Below are 26,263 nucleotides of genomic sequence, written 5' to 3'. Positions count from 1 at the left end.
TGCAAATGAAAAAAGGAAAAGATTGTATTTCAAAACAGAGCTGTATACATAGATACATTAACCGACTTAAGACAAGTGGCCTAACTAATGCAAGCTGTATGTCCAATTGGACAGCTGTTATAACTTATACATCCCCAAACATAATTTAATTTATACCACAAACAAGTGAACAACATCAACTCAACTTGTAATATCCCTATTCAACTTGGGAAATGAGCTAATGCTATTTCAGTGTCATACAAGCTCGATTCATCCATTGCCAAATTGTATAGCCAATGTGCTCAGTTGTGGCTTCCCCTCAGTTCATACTAAACAAATGATATGTATAACCACTCAATGCTGTAAACGAGGACTTGACTGTTGTGTAGGACAAGCTTTCATCTGCCAAAGAAAATCCTATTTACAACATCAACGGGCAAAGCATAGGCTGGATCTATGGCTTTTAATCCTGGATATTCTAGAAGTGAAAGTCCTGCAGTAACAGTAAAAAAAAAACGGGGATAAAAAGATATTAGGAATATGGAAGAGTGAAGCCTGGTCCTGCATTCTTGGAATTACTAACAAAATTTTAACGGGGTCAACCTACTAATTCTGCCACTATATAGAACAGAACCGGAGGCTTGGGATCCACCATGACCATGCAATAGTCATGAACTTGGTTGCTTACAACCCTTACATAATCGGGAGAGAAAAACAGCATAAATTCAACTTTTCATACCAGCGACTCCAAAATATGTATGGAAAACATCAACAGCATCATCTGGCCGATCTGAAATTCCTCCGTTTTCCTTGTCCTATATTTTTAATGATAGACAATGCTAAGGTGCTTATCAAGACCAGCTTTTTAGAGATAAAAAGTTACAAGAAGATAACGAGTTCAATATTCAAGACTACCCACTGAATAACTTAAAAAGGAAATAGGTGTCACTGAGTTCATCAACAACCTGGCAGTCCAGTATAAATCTTGCAAGCTTTTCCTTGTCAATCCAAAGTACTCTGTCAATCATGATCAAGCTAGAAAGAACCCACCAGGAGTAGCAAACCTGAAGAAATGGAGATGGGTAAATCTACTGTAGGCATTAGCCTCTATTAAGAAACTCAGTTAAAATACACCCACATCAGGAAGCTTCTCAGGACGCCCATTTAGCCCTCCAGATTTAACTTGCCGCTCGCATAACCACCACCCAAGAAGGTCCTTGTCAACATGGTGTAGAGACCCTGTTATAGCAAGGGCACCCACACAGCAGAATACTGCAATTCCATTGCAAGACACAGAAGTTAGTTTTAACTTTTAAGCCTAATTTGCACTTGATGCAAAGAAGAAAATGGGCATATAGTAACAGATGCCAAGTGGCCCAAGCCAATTATGTAGCAAGAATGGGCACCCGTGCACATATACATGTACTGAAACTGGTAGTCATGCCAATGCTCTAGAGCAAATTGTGGGCATGTGTTAAAGCCTCAAATTTTGCTGGATTGAGAGCAGACTATTAGGCTACTCCCAAAGCTTATAAAACCCTTCTTTCCAGACCAGTCTTCTAGGCCCAATTCTATAGGTCGGTTGAAGTATTTTATTACTGCAGTAGAGCCTTTTTAAGTAGGCAGCAGGCCTTAAATTAATTTAAAAGGGATTTGGTCCCTAATAATAATTCATTAAACACTTAACGGGCCTGTAATAGAGCCCATTTAAACGGGCAACGAGCTATAAAAGAGTTAATTGTCTTAATTAATAAAGGCCGACTTACAGTCAGCTCCATGATCCAAAACTTTATGTGGGTGAATGCAGAATCCCCCTTGGGTGTGGATTTGGAAGCAGAAAATTCCTTCAAAGGTGACTTTTTCATTTGGACAGCTATCATAGGAAAGATTGCTACTATTGATGTCCTAAGAAGGAAAGGAATGTGCATCATTAACCGGTGTTGCTTATGTGGCATGGCCAAGGAGACTATCTAACACCTTGTGAACTGCCCTTTCTCCCAACATCTCTGGTCTCATGCTTTGCAGCTGTTTGAGGCGAATTTGGTAACCCCTACTCACTTGTGGAGCCTCTGATTTCTACTTGGAAGTTACAAGCTTTCAGCAAGAGAGGGAAAGTTCCGTGGAATATGACCCCTTTTGTAATCTGCTGGTGATTATGGAAACAGAGGAATGACTGAACCTTTATAGGCAGTTATCAGCCCAGTGAGAGGCTGCGTGGAAAATTTGAAAGAATTCTTTTGAAATGGGCCTCTATTAACAGTCAGTTTCGGGGTCTGAAATTCAAACACTTCGCTAATCACTGAGACTATATTTTGTAGGATGAGAGGTTTAGTTTGTAATGCCTTTGCAGTTTGCTCTTTCTTTTGACTCATTGTACTAGGCTGTTGAGGAAAGCTCTCCCTCCACAGCCATATTTGCTTCATTATAGTCTTTAATGAAATTATCACCTTTCAAAAAATAATAATAATAATAAAGCCCACTTAGGGGAGAACCATCTATAGCCTTGTTCATGAAACTCGGCTGACTATGTTTCCCAACATCTTTTGTTGATTGTTAACAGTGAAAACTTTTCATTAATATAAACAGTAGTGTACGAAGATTAATAAAGGGAGCGAATCGGCTGATTATGTTTCCCAACATCTTTTTTGATTGTTAACAGTGAAAACATTTTGATTATGTTTCCCAAATTCACAGGTGAGCCCCAATACAAATGTTCCCTATCAACCCCTAATCTAGCTAGAGAATCTGCTAGCCCATTTGCCTCCCTTGGGACCCATTGATACACCACTGTTATTCCCCTCAGAAACCATAAGATTTTCTTAACCCCTTCTCTACATCTCATTAATTAACTTCTATAAAATCTTAATTCTACACAGGGAGTGAAACCATATACAACCTTGTTTATGAAATTTGGTTGATTATGGTTCTCTATGCCTCATTTGTTCATAAAGTTCTACAGAAGCTTGATGTTGTACAGGGAAAGAAACCATCTACAGCCCTGTTCATGAAACTTAGCTGTTTATGGTTCCTACACCATAAAACTTTGATTCTAAGTAGGAAGAAAAACAACCTTCAGCTTGTTTATAAAATTTGGCTGACTATGGTCCTTAGTCCCTACTTAAATATTAAAAAAAAGGGTTATCCATTTCTTTATTTCTCATAGTTTCTCTTAAACTATGGAGGAAATGCACTAGAATTTCACCAATACTCTATTCACTTACCTTTAAATCAGAATTAAGGCTTTATTTGTCCCTAGCAAAGATGTAAGTAAGGGAATATCTATGTGATATCCTGAATAGGGCTTAATAAAAAGACTAAAAAGGCCAGCTACTAGTCTAATTGGGTAAAATATGTTATGCAAGAAATTCTACCAAAACATTTTCCACTAACATGTCTTCAGACTTCATCATACTACATAATCAAGACAACTATTTAAAAAGCAGTAGTTTTTCATTCTTTTTATTTATTTTTTGTCCCAAAGAAACATGAATGATAATGTTATTATCATTGCAACACAGCATCTGATCATCTCCATTAATGAGTATCAACAAAGCCTGATAAAAAATAAAAATTAAGTCCAATCTGAAAATCGTAATTAAATCATAAATCGTAGAGAAAGTAAATCAAACCAAAAAAAATTAAATATACATATGCTAAAAGGCTAAATATATATATAGAAAAGTGTTCTACCCTATTTTTAAGTTCTATCTACCATTTATGTACCTAAAACAGTAGAATTTACCACTTATACAATAGTTGTTGTGAAACTTATTTATTGGTTTGCTGTTAGTATGTGGTTAGTATGCTGTCAGCCTAGTCAACCTACGTGCTGTCAGCTAGTTTTCTTTTTTTTTTTCTTTTTGTTATTTGTTTATTATTAGGAATTGCCAGCAGGGGCATTCTTGTAATTTCAGATATTATTTTAAGAGAATATAAATAACAAGCTGGTATCCACCAGCCTTGTCTTTGGTTCTCAATCGAACCTCTCTCCCTTCTCTTTTCCTCTCTCTTCTCTCTCTCGTCTCTCTCTCTCTCTCTCTCAGGAAAGAACACATGGTATCAGAGCAATAATTTTGGGCTTGAAATTTTTTCCCCTCATCTGAATCTCAGTCCTCTTTTTTCTCTTTCTCTTGATCTCTTGGACGTGGAAGACCAAGAATTCTAATCGGACTGGTCAAATTTCTTGCGGCTATTGTTCTTTGGGTTCTTCCTTGGTCGTAACACCAAGGAAACCTCTCTCTCTCAGGAAAGAACACATGGTATCAGAGCAATAATTTTGGGCTTGAAATTTTTTCCCCTCATCTGAATCTCAGTCCTCTTTTTTCTCTTTCTCTTGATCTCTTGGACGTGGAAGACCAAGAATTCTAATCGGACTGGTCAAATTTCTTGCGGCTATTGTTCTTTGGGTTCTTCCTTGGTCGTAACACCAAGGAAACCTTAATAGAAGAGGGGTGATGCTGGAATGACTCTCCTCTCTTAGTTCTATGCTGTGAAAAATATTTTCTGGGTTTTCGATGCTGTGAAAAATATTTTCTGGGCTTGCACCTTTGTATTCTAGGTTTTCGATGCTGTGAAAAATATTTTCTGGGCTTGCACCTTCGTACAGGTGCTGGACAGGGTTTTGAGGTTTACATCTTCATGCTGAACAGAACAGGGGTATGTGTTTTTTTTTTTAATCATGTGCTGTTGCCAAACTGTTAGTAGGCATTTTTAATGACTCCCTGTGGCTGAACTATTGCTGTTAATAGACTGTTTTCAGTAGCTTGTTAGTAGACTAGTTGCTGGACTGATTACTAGTCTATTCTAAGGGCCGAACTATTGCTGGACTGTTTTCAGCCATATTTTTTCCTTTTCCAGAAGTGAAATTTCTTGGGAGTTCAGCATTCTGTTAGTGTGGGATCTGGTCTGGTATATTTGTAACCCTTTTTTCTTAATGGCAAATTATGATTCAGCATTATCTGGAGTTACACCAACTCATAGTACAACTGGTATGGGGGGTGAAAACATGAAGTTTCCCATGCCAATTACCCCTTTAAATGACCTGAACTACCTGGAGTGGGCTAAAAGTGTGAAACTTTATATAACAGCAAGGGGAAAGCTGATTACATAAATGGCAGAGTGAAAGAACCAAAGTGTGAGACAACTAAACATGATAGGTGGGACCAAGAAAACAGTATGGTGATGTCATGGCTCCTTGCAGCCATGGAACCCAAGGTGAAGAAGAACTTTATGTGGGTAGTGTTGGTTCGGCTGATATGTTGTTATTCTCTTGTCTGGGCTGGGTATTAGAGTCTCTAGTTAATGGGCCTTAGTAACTGGGCCTAATTGTATCTTGTGTTTTATTAGACTGGGTGTCCCATCACTAATCAGGGGCATCCTGGTCCTTTCATGTAAATTATGTATTGTTCTTATATTAGTGAATAGTGCCGGTTGATGAACAGTGCCCATTCGAACACATCAGGCTCTCCTCTCTTCTTCTTCCTCTTCTTCTTCTTCTCAGCTCTCTCAACAGGTTCAGTTCGGCAAACAGATAGACACCACTAGTGAGATTTGGGAACAGGCCAAAACCACCTATTCTGAGCAAAGGCATTATGCCAAAATTTACCAGTTGCAAGATGAATCTTCAACCTGCAAATAGGAAAATCATAGTTTGGCTGCCTATTATTCAACCCTTACTTCTCTATGGAAAGAATTGGATCACTATCAGGCTATAGAGTGGAAACATGATGATGATGCTAAGGCCTATAAGAAGCTGGTTTCTCAGCAATGGGTGTTTGCTTTCTTGTTGGGACTGAACCCTGTTTATAAATCCTTGGGAGTTCAGATCTTAGGAAGCAAAGAGTTGCCTTCGGTTCAAGAGGTATATGCCCTTGTTCAATCTAAAGAAAGTAGGCGGAGTGTGATGGTTACAATTGAGGGGGAGCAACATGTAGCTTTGGCTGCAATGGGTAATAACAATATGGGGAAGAAAAGTGACTCCAAGAAGGCTGATGATAAAGATAAGTTGTTTTGTACCCACTGTCGGCGCTCGTGACATACACGTGACACATGTTGGGAAATTCACGGGAAGCCCAAGTGGGCAGTGAAGAACCAAGAACAGGGTGAAGTGCAAGGTCAAAAGAAGCTGAATACAGCACATAATGTAGCACATGTGGAAACCCAAGATACTTAGGTTGTTGGCACTACCCGAGACCACTTTACTAGTTCTGACCCCAAGGAAAATATCATGAATTCCTTCAAAGATCACTTGGAGTCATATGGTAGGGCTTTGTGACAGATGGACAATTCAATTACTGGTACTCTTACTTCATTTGCATCTACATCAGGTAATGCGGTTTCAGACTTATAGCGTTTTGTCAGTAAGGGATAAAGTGAGGCTTGTAGATGGATGATTCTCCTCCATTGCAGGCCAATGATCAATATCCCTTCCCCATGGCCTTAACCTAAATAGTGTGTTGCATGTTCCCCAATTTCCTATAAATTTGCTTTCAATCAATAGCATCACAAACTCTTTAAACTGTAGTGTAACCTTTTTTTCCTGTTTCATGTGTTTTTCAGGATCTAACTTCTAGGAGGACAATTGGTAGAGGAACCCTAATGGATTGGTCTCTATATTCTTGACAACAAAGTTGGTCTCTCAATGTCGTCCTCGGAGTCATATAGTCAGTCAAACAAGAGTCAATTTTTTTTGTGGCATAGTCGGTTAGGTCATGTTTCTTTTGAAATAGTTAAGTCTTTGTTTCTGTTTTTATTTTAGTCATGTTCAGTGTCCGATTTTTAGTGTCAAACATATCAGTTGAGCAAACAATGTAGAACAACTTTTCATTCAAGTAATAAAAAAACCAGTTTTCCTTTTCATATTGTGTATTCTAATGTATGGGGGCCTACTACTATAATCTCTAAGGGCAGGTACAAGTATTTTATCACTTTGATCGATGATTTCTCCCGCTATACATGGGTATTCCCGATGCGTAGCAGAGATGAAGTTCCAAAGATCGTGAAAGACTTCCAACAGATGGTGTTTACGCAGTTCCATGTTAAAATACAGATCTTTCAATCAGATAATGCCAAGGAATATTTCCATGGTGAGCTTAATGAGTTCTTTGCCTCCCATGGATCTATTCATAGGAGCTCATGCGCAAGAAAAAATGCCAAGGAATATTTCCATGGTGAGCTTAATGGTGTTGTCGAAAGAAAAAATAGACACCGTCTTGAGGTAGATCGAGGGATGACGTTACACATGAATGTTCCAAAAAGGTTTTGGATGGATGCTATACTTGCAGCTGCTTATGTCATCAACCACATGCCCTCCAGAGTGCTGAACTGTATGGCCCCTCATCAGTTGTTGTTCCCTCAGTCCCCTCTATTTTCCATTCCCATGAGAGTGTTTGGTTGTCGAGAAGATAATAGCATCTCAGTGGTTTCAGATAATAGCATCTCAAATTGCTCTTTTAGAGGATAAAAACTTGACAGACTGCCTGATACTGTGATAGCCGACTGATTTCAGATCAGAATTGTGTGAGTTTCAGATCAGATTTCAGATCAGATTTGTGTTGGTTTCAGATCAGATTTCAGACCTGCATTGATTTTACTTTGTTTTTTTCTGGTGTAGTGGCTCTAACAGTTTGTAGCCACTGATTCTTGACCAAAGATGGAGTTTAAAGGTCAGGGAGAAAGTAGTTTTGGGAACAACAGTTATGGTAGTGTATCTAAAACCGGGTTTCAGATTACAACTATGAAATTTGATGGGTCAAATTACTTGGAATGAGCTCAATCAACTATGATGGCTATTGGAGGAAGGGGAAAACTGGGTTACCTCTTGGGAGATGTGAAAGAACCTTCCAAGGAAGACCCAACATACACCAAGTGGATTCAAGAGAACTATTTGGTTATGGCATGGTTGTGTAATTCTATGCAGCCACATATCAGCCGAAATTACTTGTGGGCAAAGACAACCAAAGAGATATGGGATGTTGTGAAAGAAACCTATTCCCAACCCCTTAATGTTGCCAGAGCCTATGAACTGAAGTGTGAGGTGAGCAGCCTTAAACAAGGAGAGAAGCCAATTTCTGTCTACTTCTCTACCTTGAAATCCTTGTGGCATGAGATTGACCATCTAGAGACCCTTGAGTGGGAGAGTCCCAAAGATGCACAGACTCACAGAAAGCAAGTAGAGACAAATAGGGTTTTTGAGTTTCTGGCTAGTTTCAATTCAAAATATGACATTGTGCGACAACAGATATTGACAAGAGATAGTGTGACCCTTTCTCAAGCATACTCCCTGGTGCATAGTGAAGAGACCAGGAGGAAAGTCATGATGCAGCCTCAGCCTCCTTTCCCAGCCCTGACAGCTATTAAACCTAAGTCAGGGGGTGATCCAGAAAGGAATCGAAAGAAGGAAGATAAACGGGACCTGGTATGTGAACATTGCAAGAAACCCAAGCACACAAAAGATACTTGTTGGAAGCTACATCCTCACTTGGTCCCAGCAAAACTAAGAAAAAAGAAGGGTAATGCTCATGTGGCCGTGAACACTGATTCAGCATCCTCATCAGGCACACCCTAGAGACTTTAGCTGCTGTTTGGGCTGCCCTCATACACTTGGAAAAGGAAGTTGGGAGTTCAGATCAGCCATCTCAGTCATCATCAGCTTCTGCCACATCTGCATTTGCACAGTCAGGTACTCGAGTCTCAGCTTACCATGCTTCAGCTCCAGGTAATACTGACCACTACTGGGTAATAGATTCAGGTGCATCAGACCATATGACTAGCTTGCCATCATTGTTCACTTCTTATCACTTGTCCTCTGGCCGAGATAGAGTATCCATTGTTGATGGCTCTCTTGTTCCCATTTCAGGCAAGGGTGACATCAAGCTTTTGGATACTATCTCTTTATCTTCTGTCTTGCATGTGCCTAAGCTTGATACTAACCTGCTTTCAGTCAATAGTATTACCAAACACATGAACTGTTCAGTAACCTTTTTCCCTGACCGATGTGTTTTTCAGGACTTGGAGACGAGGAAGGTGATTGGGACTAGTCGTGAGACGAACGGGATCTATCCGCTTGGAGAGAGTTCTCGTCGGGAGGAGTCAGTGATAAGAAGTCTTTTGTTTCTCAGTCTATGAGTCCGGTTATGCTTTGGCATAATCGATTAGGTCATTTGTCTTTCAGATCTTTGAAGAGTCTGTTTCCTGCTTTATTTGAGTCTGTTGAGTTATCAAATTTGAGGTGTGAGAGTTGTGAGTTTGCCAAACATTGTAGAACTTCTTATTCTTTGAGTAATAAAAGGAGTAATTCCTCTTTTGATATTGTGCATACTGATGTTTGGGGGCCATATCATATCTCTTCTATAGGTGGGTACAGATATTTTATACTGTTTGTTGATGACCATACCCGCTTTTCTTGGGTCTATCTTATGCGTTCTCGGGATGAGGTTCCTACTCTGACCCAAAACTTCCATCAGATGATTCTCACTCAGTTTGGGGCCAAAATCAAAGTCCTTAGATCTGATAATGCAAATGAATACTTTGCTAAGCCATTGACCTCCTACCTTCTTAGCCATGGAGTTATTCACCAGAGCACTTGCCCTTATACACCACAGAAGAACGGCATTGCCGAAAGGAAGAATAGGCATATCTTGGAGGTGGCTAGAAGCATTATGTTTACCTCCAATGTACCTATTCGCTTTTGGGGTGATGCTATCCTCACGGCAGTATACCTCATTAATCGGGTTCCTTCCCGGGTTCTTGATATGAAAACCCCTTTTTCCCCTTAAAACCTTTGGTTGTATCTGTTTCGTTCAGCTTCTCGGGCTTCATCATTTCAAGTTTGAACCTAAGGCCTCCAAATGCATTTTCCTCGGTTATGCACAAACTCAAAAGGGTTATTGCTGCTATGATCCAGTTTCAGGGAAAAGGTTTGCCTCCATGGATGTCACCTTCTTTGAGGAGACGCCCTATTATCCTAGGGTTTCTCCTCAGGGGGAGAGCAGTGAGAGTGGGGCTGTTTTGAGTTTCTTTCCTCGGGGGGAGCGCAGTGGGAGTGGGGCCGTGCCTTTACCTATTCCACTGGGTGATGAAGGCTGTAGTGGTGAGGGTGGTCAGAGGGATCAGGAGTTGAGAGTCTATCACAGGCGATTCAGGCAGGTTGATCCTAGTCATCGGCAATCCCGGCCAACTCTAGTTCCTTCTACGGCTCCAGATCCAAAGCCTATTGAGACACCTTCCACTGTTGCCACTTCCCCTCCTATGGATGACCTTGATCTCCCTATTGCCATCCGCAAAGGGAAACAACATTGCACCACTTCTACAACTCACAGCATCTCACAGTTCTTATCCTATGATTGCCTATCTCCCTCTTACTGGTCCTATTTTACTTCCATTGCCGATGTTCATATTCCAAGAACAGTTGCAAGAAGCCCTATCAGTTCCAGAATGGAAAGATGCAATGCAAGTTGAAATGGATGCCCTGTTGAAGAATTATACTTGGGCACTGGTTGACCCACCAAAAGGAAAGAAACCGGTGGGATGTAGATGGGTGTTCAATGTGAAGCATAATGTTGATGGCTCTATTAAAAGGTACAAAACCCGACTGGTCAAAAAGGGGTTCACCCAAACTTATGGTATAGACTACTTGGAGACCTTTGCCCCAGTAGCCAAGATGACCACCATCCGAGTTCTGTTATCCCTTGCAGCAAATCATTCTTGGCCCTTGTTCCAGATGGATGTTAAAAATGCCTTTCTGAATGGAGACTTACAGGAAGAGGTCTACATGCAATTGCCTCCTGGATTCTATGATACAGAGACAGGTAAGAAGGTTTGCAGACTGAACAAGGCATTGTATGGTTTGAAGCAGTCACCTAGAGCCTGGTTTGATAGGTTCAGATTAGCCCTTGGAAAGTTCGGTTATATACAGGCCCAGTCAGATCATAAACTATTCATCAAGAGGGTGGAGTCCTCTCTGACACTACTTGCAATATATGTTGATGATACTGTGGTGACAGGAAATGATAGCCATGAGATTGAGTCCCTCAAACAACTCCTTCATCAAGAGTTTGAGGTGAAAGACCTTGGTGCACTACGGTACTTCTTAGGTATTGAGGTTGCTAGATCCAAGCAGGGGATTTTTATCTCTTAGAGAAAATATGTTCTAGATCTGTTGGCGGAAACTGGAAAGTTGGGTGTTAAGCCTGCTGATATACCCATTGAACAAAATCGCAAGATTAGTGCAGAAGGCGGGGAGCCTCTTGAAGACAAAGTTATGTTCCAACGGTTGGTTGGAAAGCTCCTATATCTCTGCCTCACTCGGCCAGATATCAATTATGCAGTGAGTGTTGTTAGCCAGTACATGCATTCCCCTTGAACTTCTCATCTTCTTGCGGCAGAGAGAATATTAGCATACTTGAAGAGATGCCCGGGTAGAGGTATACTGCTCAAGAACAATAATCACATGAGGGTGGACGTTTATACAGATGTCGATTGGGCTGGGAGTGTTGATGACAGAAGGTCTACCTCTGGATATTGTGCCCTTGTGGGAGGTAACCTTGTCTCTTGGAGGAGTAAGAAGCAAAGTGTTGTTTCCCGCTCCAGTGCTGAAGCGGAATACATGTCAATGGATAACGGAGTGGCTGAAATCTTATGGCTGAGATCACTACTTGAATAGTTGGGTATTGACTATGAAAAGCCCTTAATGTTGTATTGTGATAATCAGACAGTTATTAATATAGCCCACAACCCAGTGCAGCATGACAGAACTAAACATATCGAAGTTGATCGACATTTTGTGCGAGAGAGGGTCACATCACAAGAAGTGTATCTTCCGTATATCACATCTAATATGTAGCTCGCGGATATCCTCACCAAGGCTGTACCAAGGAAGAAGTTAGAGACAAACCTATCCAAGTTGGGAATGATAGATATCTACTCCCAACTTGAGAGGGAGTGTAGAGAACACTGATGTGAGCCCCACAGCAGTGGTCCCCACTGTGTTCGTAGGACAGCATGTGTAGTTATCTGTTTCAGTTATAGTAGTGTCAATTTGGGTCAGTTTGTTAATTCAGTTGTTATTTATTTCAGTTTTTTATTTACTTTATTTATCATGTAAGTACTAAGGGCAGATTAGTCATTTCCTTTATGTACTAAACATAACCTATAAATATTAAGAGTGTAGCGGCGGCAGATGTGTTAGAATCTGTCCCTCCTTTCAACTCCTTGTTCTCCTATTTCTCTTCTCTTCCTTCTCCTTTCTCTCACTTTTCTTCTGCTTTTGTAAACCTAAAATCTATTAAGATTCAAGACTGATTATAGTCTTGATCTTCTACTATATGTACTTAAAACAATAGAATTTACCACTTATACAATAGAAGCCTAAGATGATATAATCAAGTTTGACTTGAAAATCCAACAAATCTACATACAATGGCAATGTCTAGTCTTGAATAATGTAAATAAATCATTTTCTAGTAAGGATTCAAACAAAGTAGAAAACTAGTTCTTAATTGAATTTTTTTGAATCGTAGTGAATCATAAAAATCATATAGATTGTAAGATTTATGAATCAAATCATAGGATTCAAACAAAAATTGTAAGATTTTTGCAGAAAAGGATTCAAACATAAGATTCAATTGAAACCCTTGGGATTCATGATTCAAATCGTGAATTGTATCGTAAATCTAAGATTTTGACAACATTAAGTGGTAACATGAGAAACTAACAAAATGCATGAGATTCTTAATGCTTCAATCATCCAATAATCACTACCCCAGAACATTTTGAAAATTAAAGTACAAAATAAACAACCCAATGTATTACAACCCAACAAAGAAGCTGAACCATTTTCCCCTCCATGTGGACAGTTCAGTGGTTCCTCTGTCCAAGTCAACAGGTCAACTCATGATGTCATGACAACTTAGAAGTTTCAAAAAAAAAAAAGAACCTAGTAACCCTATGAAGAGGCCAAACAGGTTAGCGGTTCAATGATCAAGATTGAAAGTTTGTTAATCAAGTCAATGGTTTTCTGTCATATGGCAGGTTAAAGGTTAATTGGAACAGGAATTTCGAATAGGTCATCAGTTTCACTGGCTGGGTTAATAATGGGTTGAATTGTTGAAAACACTGAAACAACACATCAGTGCAATGAAGAAAGCTCCAATATTCCCACACTAAGTTAAAGAAGCATAATTCTTTCTATTGCAATATAAAGAATTACCACAAGATGTAAGAGGAACAACAAATTCCCTACTGTCAAGATGCACATGGGTTATACAACTAATGAGAAGATATCCACACTGGGTAAAGAAAGACTATACTTGCTTTAAATTGGTAAATTTCTATAATAGTTACTTTACTAGGAACAGGGAGATTAGACTACTATATGTAAAGAATATACTTGGATAATAACATACTAATAAGAAATCCAAACTGCAAAATGCAGACTACATTTCTCATACATACTTTGCCCTGCATGAGACTCCCCACCGGGTATGCTTCCAAATCCACCATCCAAATTTTTGCAGCTCACAACATAGTTAACAGCTTTTTCCACATTGATTTTATCTAACTGATGTAATAACGAGAGACAACATATTGCAATATAAGAGAATCTACAAACAGAGACAGTTGGTTAGAGAACTCATTGATAGAAAAGTACTTCAATAAATGAAGTCAAGCAACTACCAGGTGACTACTTTGCCTGACCACCCCTCAGACACTTAGGACACAAGATCACCAGCTAAAAAGTAATACTCTGTAAAACAGATCTTTCCAACTAGTCAAGAGATAGCGTAACATCTGCAGGGTCTCATTAAAATAAAATGCTTTTTCTTTTAAGTGGGAAGAGGAAATGCCCTTCAATATGGAATGGATTTGCCAATTGACTCATCGTTTTTTGGGTGCCAGTTGACTCACGTAGAGGAGTCCAAACAACCTAGGTATTTTCCTCATGGCAACATGGTGTGAAGATGAAAATAGCCCCATGAACTCCTCTTTTCATCCTCTAGTCATTAGGCATAGGCAAGTTTCAGCCTAAATATCCTTGCCACACATTCAAAGCAAGTTTTTTTTTTATAAAAATCTTCTAAATTAAAAAGAAATAAAACAGAAATCTTGGATGGCTAATATGACTGAGGAGAAGTTCATTACCATGTAAAATATAGAGCTGACATGGACTGAGGAATGAAGTTTAATGCTTTGTTGAAATTTCCAAGGCCATGCATCACCTAGAAAGGCCCTAAGCCTCTATGTCTTGACTACAATAAAAAGAGGGTAAATCACACCTTTTTTTTGATAAATAAGGGTAAATCACACCTTGACCTAAGGTTTCTTATGATTCATTCCCCATTGACAGTGATTAACAAAAAACAGTTATACCATTCAAGAAGGCTGCTACCCCTTGCAGAAACAATCTATCCTCTCACCACTTGTGTGAGCAAAGTGGTGACTGGTGAGGAGAGTGATTAATAAATTTTCAGGAATCTCAATGTTAAAACACCTCTAATTGCTAGAACCCTTAGGGAGTAATAGTTTACCTAATAAAAATGCAAAGAAATGCCATAATGTTAAATAAACTGAAGAAGAGAAATGGCACAAAAGCAAAAACAAAGAACCTTGTATCAACTTCACCCCACATGTCCCCCGAAAATGATCCATCTTCATTCTGCAGACTAGCAATATCTGAAATTATGATCAAGTAAAACAAGAAAAGAATGGGGATGCAACCTATCACATGAGGATTGGCATTATAGAAAATGAAATCATTTAGCAATTCAGGGTTAGTGGCTCTCCAAAGTCTCACAGTTTCCATTCCCAATTTCCCAATCTATTAAGAAAGAGAAGATATCTTAAAAGGAAATCACAAACCACACAAAATTGGAGGTAAAAGGATACAATTAGACAACTTATCGATATCAAGAACATCTAATTTGTCAAAAAGAGCCAAAACTTGCACAGCACTAAGGGTATACAGTATGTGTGGATCATGCCCAACATTACCACCAAAGCCTCCTGCATATACAAAATATACAACCCTTGTCATTATCTTTATCTCAATTCTCAAACACCCTGATGTCCAACCGAAGTCACCACCAAGAAAAGAAACAAAAAGTTGTAATATGAAGAACCATCTTTTTTCTTTTCTATTTGTGTATATCATGCCAATCCACCCAGACTAGAAACTAGGTGTGGGGCTTGCAAGATGAAATACATACAGCTTAGTGCAGTTAGAATGTTTAGGTATGTGGGAAGACGGAACTCAGATATAGCCATTTAATTTTATAGAAAGGAAAAACATTGAGCTGTTAACTTATTGCACATATATAAATGTTAAGCATCAAGTTTCTTGTAGATATATTTCAGGTTTTTAAGTTTTTTTCAGATCATCTATCTTTAATCTCTCTTGTCCCTTTTATGGTTGTGGAGCAGAGGAGTTCTTCTATTAAGTCTTCTTCTTAGTCATTTAAATTTCTTCTAAATCAAGGGTTCCACACCAAGCCCAATTGTGTACATTCAAAATGCTGCCTTCTTCGCATTCCTGTTTTGGGCTACAAGGAATAATGTTAGAAAGAGATCCATTAAAGCCAACAAACGCCACTACCAAGCACCCCCATTGTCTCTTGAGAGTACTCAGTGATGAAGTGTAGGCAATGGATGAATTGAAAGTTGTTGATAGCATGTGAGTTATAGAAGTTGAAGGGGTTGGTAGTTTAAAAGATAGGTTCGAGCTTCTAGATTGATGTTTGGTTGGAATTTTCATAGATGCATCACCAGATAGGGAGAGGCTTATATTTGTCTGCTTCAGTGTTTTAAAAGCGCAAGGCACAAAAAAGGTGCAAGGGCCATTTTGCGCCTGAGGCGCAAGGTGCAAGGCAAGGCGCACGAATTAAAAAAAAAAAGCAAAGAATTCGAAAAAAATGCAAAAAATTATAAAACATAATATTAATAAAAATATTAACTTAAGTTTTAAAATAAATGTTTTAAGAAACCTATTATCTAAAATTAAAATACATAAATATAATATGTAAAGCATATTCAAATGAGAATTTAAAAATGAAATCAAACATATAAAACATTTTCAAGCATATAAAACCCACAATCTCTTTTTTTTCACAATTGCATCAAGTAGCTAATGTATATTATATTCCTAATTCTACGAGTTGCCTTTGTGCCACGCCCCTCGAGGCAAAAAGCGGCAAATTTTCAAAAGGTACACGCCTGGGCTAAGGTGCAAGGTGCAAGGTGCACCAGGCATGTGCCTTTTGAATGGGTTGTGCCTAGGACCTAGGCGAGGTGCCTACCCTAAAATGCACCTCAACTGAGCGCCTAGGCGCGCCTTTTAAATCACTGGTTTGCTTGAAAAAAAGGACCGATGCCTTTAATGTACTTAGAAGAGAATGGTTATTGAACAGATCTCCTGAGCTCTATATTAACCGTTGGTCTTTTATAGTGGGATGTATTAGGAATGACAAATTTTCAAAATTAGTTTGGATCAATGTGGTTAGGACCTCCATACATCTGTGGTGCATTCCGGGCATTTGGGTCAATTGATGATGCAGTGGGAAGATTTATCATGGTTGACAAAAATAATGTGTATTATTGAGGTGAGAATTCTAATTAATACGTCAGACATGCTCACTATTCCCTTGGATACCGATTTGATCTTCACAGGTCAAAGATGTGAAGTGAAAAACCCTGTTAGAGGAAGAAGATCTTACCACCGAAGTGCAGATCTATGAGAACAAAAGCTGAGTAAGGTAGTGGGCAGGAGATGAAAGACAAATTAGTCAAAAGCAAGGTCAAGAATGGAATTTCACGTCATCTTGAGGAATGTATGGATGTGAGGTTAGGATAAAAGAAAATAAATAGAGGTAGAAAGTTCCATGAAGTTATTAGCCGGTTTCCTTTGGAAGTATTACAACAGAAAGATCAAAAGTCTAGGGCAATGTGCAAAAAATATTTTGTAGACGAAGTATTAATTAAAAAGTTGGACGGTAGAGACTCAAAAAACAAGAATTCTTGAAGGGCCAAGATTGTTTCCTAAAGTGCGATAGAGAAGTAGATGGAATCATTGGAATTTGGCAGTTCAGAATGAAAATAAGGTTTGGTGGGGACCACTTTGTTAAAGTATCACCGGTGTATGGTCAGGTTGGATTGATCTGGAGGCAATGGATAACCAAGAGGTTTTCTTATAACCCATGTTCACCTTCATCTTTACCTCATGAATGATCCAGTTCAGGTTGAGTCTTACAAGAAGAGGTAGTGGCAAAGGAGTTGCATGGCTCCCATGAGTGGGTGTGGAGAGGTGAATCTGCTATACTTTGAGCTGGATACTGGTGGAACACAACAAATACTTGCAACAAAGTTCAGGTTCCAAGATTTGTTAAGGCTGTCAAAGATCTTCAACTGCTGATGGAGATCATATTGAGACTGGTGTGTCCGCATGCTTCTTTTGTTTAATGTAAAAGATCGCACTTACATTTGGCGCAGGCAACATTAGTTTAGGACTGATTTTGCTTAATGTAGGACTTGGGTTCATTTGTAAAGTTTCTTTTGTTTGATGGGTTAATTTGTAATATTTCTTTCTAGAAAGGGGTTATTTGTTATTTTATATTTAGTAGGGGTTTACTTGTATGTTTCAGCTTTAAGTTTCTTATAAAGCCTAACATTATGCATTAGGGTTATGTCATGCTCTAAGAAATAGAAATTTTCAAATTCTTCTCTTCAACTGTTATCCTCTCTCCTCTGCTACTTCTCTTTTTTTTTTTTTGACAATTAAAGAATTAAACTCATTAAAGAGAAATCTGCTACTTTTCTTCTTCTTGTTGTTTCTTCCTCTTTTCTTCTAACAGGTGGTGCTGCATCAACTGCAGTACCAGTGGAGAGTGTTAAAGGTTAGAAGCAGATTCTAGATGCAAGATTCGTAGAAGATTTCCAAGATTGTCCAGCTATTTCAGTGGAAAAAATTTTAGAGCAGGTATATGTGATCTTTTTTTTTTTTTTTGTGAAATTCTACCCTCTTCTGAAGAATATCATGATCATAGAGATGTAGAGGCTGAGCGAAATGAGATCAAGGTGCTTCCTCAAAAAGTAACTTTGGGGAGTTGTGATGAGATCAAGCTAGATGACAGTAGTTTGGTGATTCAGAGGCTAGGTTCAGTCTCAATACCTGGTTTTTTCATCAAAGAATATTCAGAGCTTGACTTGGAGGATGAAACCAAAGCTAATGGAGAGGATTGGATGAGAAGGCTTGTTATGAACTTCCAATTGGTAAATTGGGGGTGGACCTGAGAAATAGAAAAATAGTCAATTAAAGAGATGCTTCTGGGTCAAATTTGTTAGTTTGCAAGATCTATCAGGTTAAGTTTCAGATGGGAGGGCCAAGAATATTTCTATTGGAAGACACATCACAGAAGTTTTCCCTCACCTAAGAAGTGTAGGGCTGGTCCTTGTAAGAAATTCAAGAAGGTACAAAAGAGGAAACAATGAGGGAATGTCTGACCAAGGAAGCTAAGCGGTTGAAAAGTTTGTTTGCATTTTCCCTCTACAATAAAGACAGTGTGATTAAATGTTAAATTTGACAAAGCTTGGGAAGCAGGGGGGTATTCAAGTGACTTCTCTATACACCACTCTTGATCATAGAGGTAGCAAAGGGGATTCATCAGTAACTGTAAGTCAATTGTGATGTTCAGAGGTCAAAGTATAGAACCAAGTCATTTGTAGACATTGTTGATGCAATGACTAGAGATATTTTTTATGGATAACTGAAATTTTATTAATATCTAAATATAGAAAAAATAAACTGTATGTACAAGTGCAAAGCACCCTGAAAACCTAGAATGGCCATTGCCAAACCCTATATGCAAATCTTAATTCTTATATCCGTTCAGCATTTACAACACCCCACAAAAACTTCCCCCTTTGCACTCCTAGTTTATTTAAGGTATCGACCAAACCATTGGCTGATCTATGAACCCAATTAAAGCTGAAGACTAGAGATTGCTTAGCTGATTATGATAAATTAAAAATACAGGGTTGAAGGAAGAGGGGGAAGAATATGAAGGTAACTCTTTTGTTGTTGACCAAAAGTTTAAGGTTGATAAGTTTTTGGATATAAAGAAAGTGGTTGATAGAGAGATAGAGGGGGGAAGGAAATTAGGGGTGTTCTTTTTTAGGAGGCGAGGAACAAACTAGGAAAGTGATTTTAAAATTGGAACAGAAAGAGGGGATAAGAGGTCGTAAATTAGCTTCTTCAGAGTCCAACAAGTAGTCTGGGGAGCTGAATCATAAGGAGTCAGAAAGGGTGAAGCTGAACGTTGTCGGATTGTGAGGGGATAGATGGAATGTGCATTTTGAGTTATTGGAAAGGATTGCAGTGTGTGGACTGTGTGGTTTTATATTTGTGTAGAAAAGTTTTGGGTGGGATTTCTAAGGATTGGCCAGTATTTGAGTCTGAGATGTTAGCAGTATGTATAATGGTTTAAGTTTTGGGTAGAATTGGATATTTAGGAGATTATGTATGTGCATGTTATTACTAATCTATTCTGGATATATAGTGGTGATAATACATTTTTCAGGGATGCCTTGTGAGGAATTTATGTTTGTTTCCTCCTGGTCATATCTTATCACCTGAGCCTATAATTTTTTTTCTCATTTAATAAAATATTCCCTTTACTGTCACAAGACGCAGGGGTCAATTTGGTAATGTTGCTCATTCATTCATCCTAATAAAATGTCTTCTTAAACAACAACTAAAACTGTAAAATCATTATTTTTTGTGTGAAAACTAAGAATTTAAGACCTAACGTGGATTTGTTTGGCTTGCCTCGAGGGGCGTGGCATGGGGGTCCGGGGGCAGAGCCCCTGGCTCAGCCGCTACCTTCAAAAAAAAAAACAAAAAAGTGTCAGGTGCAAGCCTAAGTGCACCAGGCGTGCGCCTTTTGAAAGGGCTGCGCCTAGGACCTAGGCGAGGCGCATACCCTGAAATGCGCCTTGCAATTGCATATAATATAATATAGTTAACGGTTATATCAAAACAAGGCTTCCTATGTAATATGTTTAAGATCATTGTAATGACTACTTAATAGCCACAAATAGCCTATAACATGATGACTTTGGCAAAGGACTTGGCTGGGCAACATTATTACTTAGCCACTACTTTACTGCCAGTCTGTCACTTGACTTAACAGTATCTAGATTAATTACAGAAACTACTGGAAAAAGTTATTATCATTCACATTTCCCAGATCTTAATGCACATGAAATCCTGGGTGGACCCATCAAATGACAAGTCATAGCATTTATGACTAATGCATATAGGGTAGAAAAGGCATGTACAATATATCTGATTAGACATTAATCTGACTGATGAAGTGAGCAGATTTAGTAACAGACCAGATTCATGTTGGCAGCTCATGACCCATGAAACAACTTCATCTTTATCCACAATTTCAAGCTTTCCCAGGAGATCTAGAGTGGTCAATCCCCAATATGCACCATTCATCCTTAGATGTTCCATCACCACAGATTCAAAATCATCCTTTCTCTAAGAACAAGATTGCCGGAGGTTTAAAAGAGTGTTAAAAGTTATGATCATATCAAAACTTTTCAAGGTAAGAATCATGGAAACATATAAGAAAACCAACCTTTTCAACTGATAAAATGTATTGAGCATGTTTCTCCACCTCAAGCTTCTCCATTGAAATCTGCAAGAATAAATAAATAAAATAGTACTATTTTGAATCAAAGCCTCAAATAGATAAATAAAATACTATTTGGGAAGACAAAATAACATCCAGCTAGGGGTGTTGATTGGACTGGATTTGGTCCAATTCGATCCAACCTAACATGGGTCCATTTACAAATGGACCAGACGCAATCCGATCTAAATCCATACATACTGAGTCCAAACCAGTCCAATTAAAATGCAAATGGGCCGGATTGGGCCCAAACCAAATGAAACATAAAAAAAAAATTACATGAAAAAACCCAAAAAATACAAAAAAACTACAAAATTGCATTAGAAATTTCACAAAAATACAAAAATGCATCAAGATAGAAAATAAATTAAGATAAAATATAACTGAATTTCCATACCAAACCAAGGTTTTCAATGAAATCTAGAGCTACTGCAACGAGTTCCTCATCACAAGATATTGAAGAACTGTGGACACTAATGTCATTTCTAACCCATCAAAGCAATTTTTCAGCCCCACTTTGAAATCACATTCCCTTGCTTTTCTTTTTCTTCTTTTTATTTTTTCTCTTTCCTAATCAAATGTCTGTCATACATGATGCAGGAACCTCTCCTGCTTTCTTAGTAACACACTAACACCAAAAGTTCAAAAAAAAGGGTAAATTGCAGATTATTACCTGTACTTTGGGCCTAGTCTCGCTTTGGTACCTGAATTCCAACACATGCCAATCCAGTACCTGAACTCCCAAAACTTCCTAGTTTAGTCCCTGCCGTTAGTAGTCCGTCAGTTATCTGTATCATGTGATGACACATGCAACTTAGAACTTTTGAAAATGTCAAAATTACCCTTCAAAATAAGACATTGTTCATCTTCTTCCTCAAGAATCAAGATTGGACTAAAGCAATGGTGAACAACCCAAAGGACATTTGGATTTGGGCATTTGGGTGGTTGATAAAGAAAATTAGATGACACCCGAAGGGCATTTGTGTCTTTTGACATGACTTAATAGGGGTTAACGATTTTGGACTAAACTGGAACGTTTTGGGAGTTCAGGTATTGGACTGGCACGATTTGAAATTTGGGTACCAAAGTGAGACTAGGCCCAAAGTACAGGGTACTAATATGCAATTTACCCAAAAAAAAGAAAAGAAAAGGTTCTGAAATTTAACATTGCACACTCAATATCAGTATTTGCTCTTCAGCTTAAATCATATACGGAAGTAACACTAACCTATCAATTGAAATCTTTAAAAAAAAAAAAACAAAGCAACTCTGTAGTGACATTTCCGAGATTTCCACCCAAAAAACAGCAGCCAGAGAAGCAATAATGCAGACCCATAAATTTCAAGCAAATGGGTCCAAGCACAGACAGGCAAAAAAAGCAGGGGAAAAAAAGCGGAATTGGCTAAATCCCAATCTGTTGTGCTTGATTGGAATAAAGAAAAATTAATCCAAGAAAACCTCTAGAAAATTTTGCAAGTGACAAATTTTTCTCAGGGTCTCCCCGCATTATCTTCCTGAACAGCCTGCTTCATGTATTCTATAGTAGACTCCTTGAAATTGCTATACATCTTTCGGTTCCAACGAATTTCATAAAAACAAACCAAAAGGTCCTCACCAAGAAAATCTAACCTACAAATATCATAAAATTCTCAGAAAAAATCCCTTCTGTTCTCTTCCTCTTCCTCTCTATATAAATATATATAATCCCAAATGAAATCAGAATATCAGATATAATATATAATTCCCAAGTGTCTCCATATTCCAGGATTCGATCTCTTACGATTCATGATTTAGAAAATATAAACTGCAGATGAACCCTAGAAGCTCATTGACACCCTTGCCTATGTCTTCTATGAAGAAACTTCTAGTCAAAACCAAGAAAAAGAGCAGAAATTACAGGAAAAAAGACCTTGATTTTGCGAACTCGAGTTGCAATCAAACAAAAGGAGACGCAGATAGAACTCTTTCTTCAATTAACTCGTTTGTCGATCCCTTTCTAACCTTTGTTTTCCTATCAGAAATTATATCCAAGATCACAGAGACAGAGAATTAGAAGAGGGAAAGCAAACCAGACGGGGTCCAACCCAAAACCGCTCCATTGACAGTTTGACACCCCCTACACCCAGATCAAGCGCTCCATTGACACTCTCCTCATCGGATTTGTCCAGTTTCAGTCCGTTAGTTGCACCGGGTTAAGTTTCGACTGGTCCGGTTCCAAATCACATTTGGATCAGACGGGTCCAACCCAGAACCGATCCATTGACACTCCTACATCCAGTCCAGCGCTCGCTGCGCTCCTATTTAAATAATTGAGCTGTGACTCTCCGAGCCATCGGGTTAATTTTGAGATCCTTGCTGATGAAGGAAGATTTGGCCCGACCTCGCAATCACTCCACGTGGCAAAAGCAAATAGCTCGGCACAACAGCGCACCCAGGGCGCAAGCACCAAAGGGAAGAAACCAACAGTCTGAACTCTCTTCGAGGAGCCTGAACTCCCTACGAGGAGCCCGACCTCCCTATGAGGAGACCGACCTCCCTACTAAGAGCTCGAACTCCCTACGAGGAGCCCAACCTCCCTACGAGAAGCCCGAACTCTCCCTTAGGCCCCGAGCCACACAAGGCAGTGACCCAAATTGGCCCACCTCATGGCAGTTCGGGACACTCCCCTATCCAAACTCAAGACTTTACCTCGTTCACCACTCCAGCACTTCGCCTCCGAGACGCCGAACTGAACAAATGTACCATACCTGACACCGAGGAGGTCCGTATCCAAGGGCGACGCATCTGACTGACTTGGGATCTGACGCTTGACAGCCGCACTTCAACGGTCACCTACCACTGCCACCTGCCACCGTCATCGCCAGTCGTAGAGACGGCTCCGACAAAAGGGAGCAGTGGCGGTTCTGACCAGCAGAGGGGATGACACCCGAACTGGCAGGAGACCAGAGGTAATCGTACCCGACCTGACAGAAGCTTAGGAGTGAGTGCACGAGGTGGCTATAAAAGGCTCCCTATCCCCAAGAACAAGGTAGGTGAACTTTGCGCCATCTGGTTTTATCTTGCCTTTGAAAGAATTCTAACTTGAGCTTCGGAGCATTCATACCGGGTTCCCCCCGGAGCTTCCTCATCTTCTCTGTTTCAGGCTCCCTGTAGCTCCGTTCAGAGGCAAGGTCGTTGACAGCTAGCTAGGACCAACCGGATTGCGCACCATCAATTGGCGTCATCTGTGGGAACGCTTCTAAAAGCCTCCCTCTAAACTCTCATAACCTCTTTCCTTCAAAAACCCCAACACTCATGGCTTCTTCCAACAACGTCGGACGTGGCACGGAGACAAACACCACCGGGGAACAACTTCAAGTCCCCGTGGTATGCGTCAGACAGTTCACCATCCCCCTTTCGGTGGATGGGATCCCCAGCTTGAATGCGCCACAAGCAGTGGCACCCGTAAACCTTCCTGCCATGAGCATCCCTTTTCCTCCCCCGATCGAGACAACCTTTACTGAACCAACTGTCGTCCCCCTGGCAACCAGCCAAAACCGGTTGGACGACCTGATGCAATGCATGCGGGCAATGCAAGCCCAAATGCAACAATTCCAACAACACCAGCTCCAACAACACCAAGTACTGCACAACATCTCCTAACATCATTATCAGCAGCAGTTCCCCCAACTACCCTTGAACCAGTCACTACTTCCACCTCGGCATCCAGCCCCGAAGCCGGTTAAGGCCTCCCCTCAGGGTGGATGCCCTCACCGGGGAGAAACCTCCCGGCCCCAGAACCCCCCTAACAGCCAGGCCTCGTCCCCAGGCCAAAGAGAGAGAAAAATCACCCCCGCCTCGCAGCTCGCAGGCGGGTCAGGAACCTTGCCCGCAAGGTCAACACCTCGGCGCTCCAGGCCCGAGTTCCTGCTCACGGAAAACCGATTCGGCGCCCTGGCAGTAGACTACCAACATCCCGGGCCCATCGAGCTCAACAACACAGAGGCCAGCAGCGCCACTACCAGGCCCACTGAACAACGAAGACGCCGGCGAAATCGCCAAACTGCCACCCGTGTCCTACCCGAGCTCAGAGGTAAGGAAGAGACGAGCTCGAACGAGGTAAGAGCTGCCCCGATTCTCTCAGTTCCTTCCCCCCTCGCATCAGAACTCCTGGCGGTTCCCTTGCCCAGAGATTTCAAGCTCCCACCTTTGGACAAGTATGATGGGTCCTTCGACCCCAACGACCACGTTGATGCTTTCCAGTCCCAAATGCACCTCGCCAGGGCCAGTGAATCGTGCTTGTGCGTGGGCTTCACCACCACCTTTAGGGGGGTAGCCCGCACTTGGTACAGGAACCTGGCCCCTGGGTCGATAAGGTGTTGGGCCTAGTTCATGCAGGTCTTCACCGCACACCTTGTCACCAGCAAGCGGTGTCCTAGAACAAAGGAAAGCATCTTTGGAGTAGTCCAAGAGAAGGAGAATTCATCCGGGGCTACATCAAGCGGTTCAATGAAGCGAGCTTACAGATACCGCGGTTAGACCCTGCGGTGCAGCTCGCGGTGGCCAAGAGAGGAGTAACACACAAAGAGTTCAAATGGCACATGGTAGCTAACCAGCCCGCAACCGTGGCCGAATTCCTCAAGCTCGCAGATAAGTTCATGAGAACAGAGGAAGAAATCAACCAACGAACCGAAAGCGGGAACAAGAAAAGAAAGAGGGAAGGCGAGCCCTCCAACCCAGTCGACAGAAAAAACCCGGCCCGGGAGCCGAAGCCGAACCAGTCATTCCGAGCTCCCTTAGAAGTTCAGACGAATTACACGCCGTTAAACACGAGGCGGACCGAGATCTTAATGACAATCAAGGACGCCCCATACGTAAAGTGGCCACCTCGCCTAAAGGGAAATTCGAATGAGAGAAATAAGAATTTATACTGTAGTTTCCATAGAGACCACGGTCACAGTACCGAACAGTGTAATAATCTCTGGGATGAGATAGAGGGATTCATCCGTCACGGATACTTAAGGAATTTTGTACAACATGACAATAATAACAACAATAACGCAGGTCGGCAAGGGGAGCACGAAAAGGATGTCCCTGAATCTAGCAGCGGACCAGCCAAACCGTTGCAGCGACAGCCTCCAGAAGAGAGGCCAGTTCGGGGAACCATCCATGTAATTGTGGGAGGTTCAGTGGTAGCAGGGTATACTTCGGCAGCGGCCCGGACGTCAGTTCGCGAAGCGGCCCTCGAGGAACAGAACCCCCCAAAAAGACCAAAGACTGAAGAGTCGATCTTCTTCACGGAAGACGATGCACGAGGGGTCCACTACCCCCACGATGACGCGTTTGTCATTAAACTAAGGATCAGCGCCTTCGAGGTCAGACTCGTACTCGTAGATTCGGGCAGCTCAGCGGACATCCTCTTCAAGTCAGCTTTTGACCAGCTACAGTTACAGAGGAGCGAGCTGAAGCCCACGAACACTCCTCTGGTGGGTTTCAACGGAGAGGAAGTCAGACCCCTCAGAAAAATAATAGTACCTGTGGAAGTCGGCACATGGCCTTGTGCGGTCAGATTCAACCATGATTTCCTGGTGGTCGCGACCCCCTCCCCATACAATGCC

The 26,263-nt window shown here is 40.6% G+C and overlaps 1 protein-coding gene across 8 annotated transcripts; it reads right to left on the bottom strand.

Annotated features, from left to right (window-relative positions):
• On the bottom strand, positions 1–22,942 carry LOC148845502 (geranylgeranyl transferase type-2 subunit beta 1-like). 8 transcript variants are annotated; one of them, XM_088953975.1, is made up of 11 exons: positions 22,564–22,832; positions 21,340–21,454; positions 20,613–20,672; positions 20,362–20,512; positions 14,863–14,979; positions 14,583–14,649; positions 13,432–13,580; positions 1,118–1,251; positions 945–1,043; positions 719–794; positions 1–472 (listed from the first exon to the last, which is right to left on the bottom strand). In XM_088953975.1, the coding sequence occupies exons 3-11, from the start codon at positions 20,664–20,666 to the stop codon at positions 378–380; spliced, it is 942 nt and encodes a 313-aa protein (XP_088810101.1). In that variant the 5' UTR covers positions 20,667–20,672; positions 21,340–21,454; positions 22,564–22,832; the 3' UTR covers positions 1–377. The 8 variants fall into 8 exon arrangements, with proteins under 8 accessions (XP_088810101.1, XP_088810098.1, XP_088810100.1 ...); XM_088953972.1 differs by having other exon boundaries at positions 22,576–22,832; XM_088953974.1 differs by having other exon boundaries at positions 21,340–21,429; positions 22,576–22,832.
• Between the last annotated feature and the right edge of the window lie 3,321 nt (positions 22,943–26,263).

This window comes from Nelumbo lutea, chromosome 7, assembly GCF_056320005.1.
Source record: "Nelumbo lutea isolate HS-2025 chromosome 7, American lotus-T2T, whole genome shotgun sequence".
NCBI lineage: Eukaryota > Viridiplantae > Streptophyta > Magnoliopsida > Proteales > Nelumbonaceae > Nelumbo > Nelumbo lutea.
This window is presented reverse-complemented; position numbering and strand designations above follow the sequence as displayed.

Excerpts from the sequence above, each read along its gene's own strand:
- LOC148845502 (XM_088953970.1), bottom strand. The coding sequence starts at position 22,765 with ATGGAGCGGTTTTGGGTTGGACCCCGTCTG. Across the intron at positions 14,650-14,862 it reads TATCGATAAGTTGTCTAATT|ATATTGCTAGTCTGCAGAAT; the intron begins GTATCCTTTTAC and ends TCATAATTTCAG. Across the intron at positions 1,044-1,117 it reads GTCCTGAGAAGCTTCCTGAT|GTTTGCTACTCCTGGTGGGT; the intron begins GTGGGTGTATTT and ends CCATTTCTTCAG.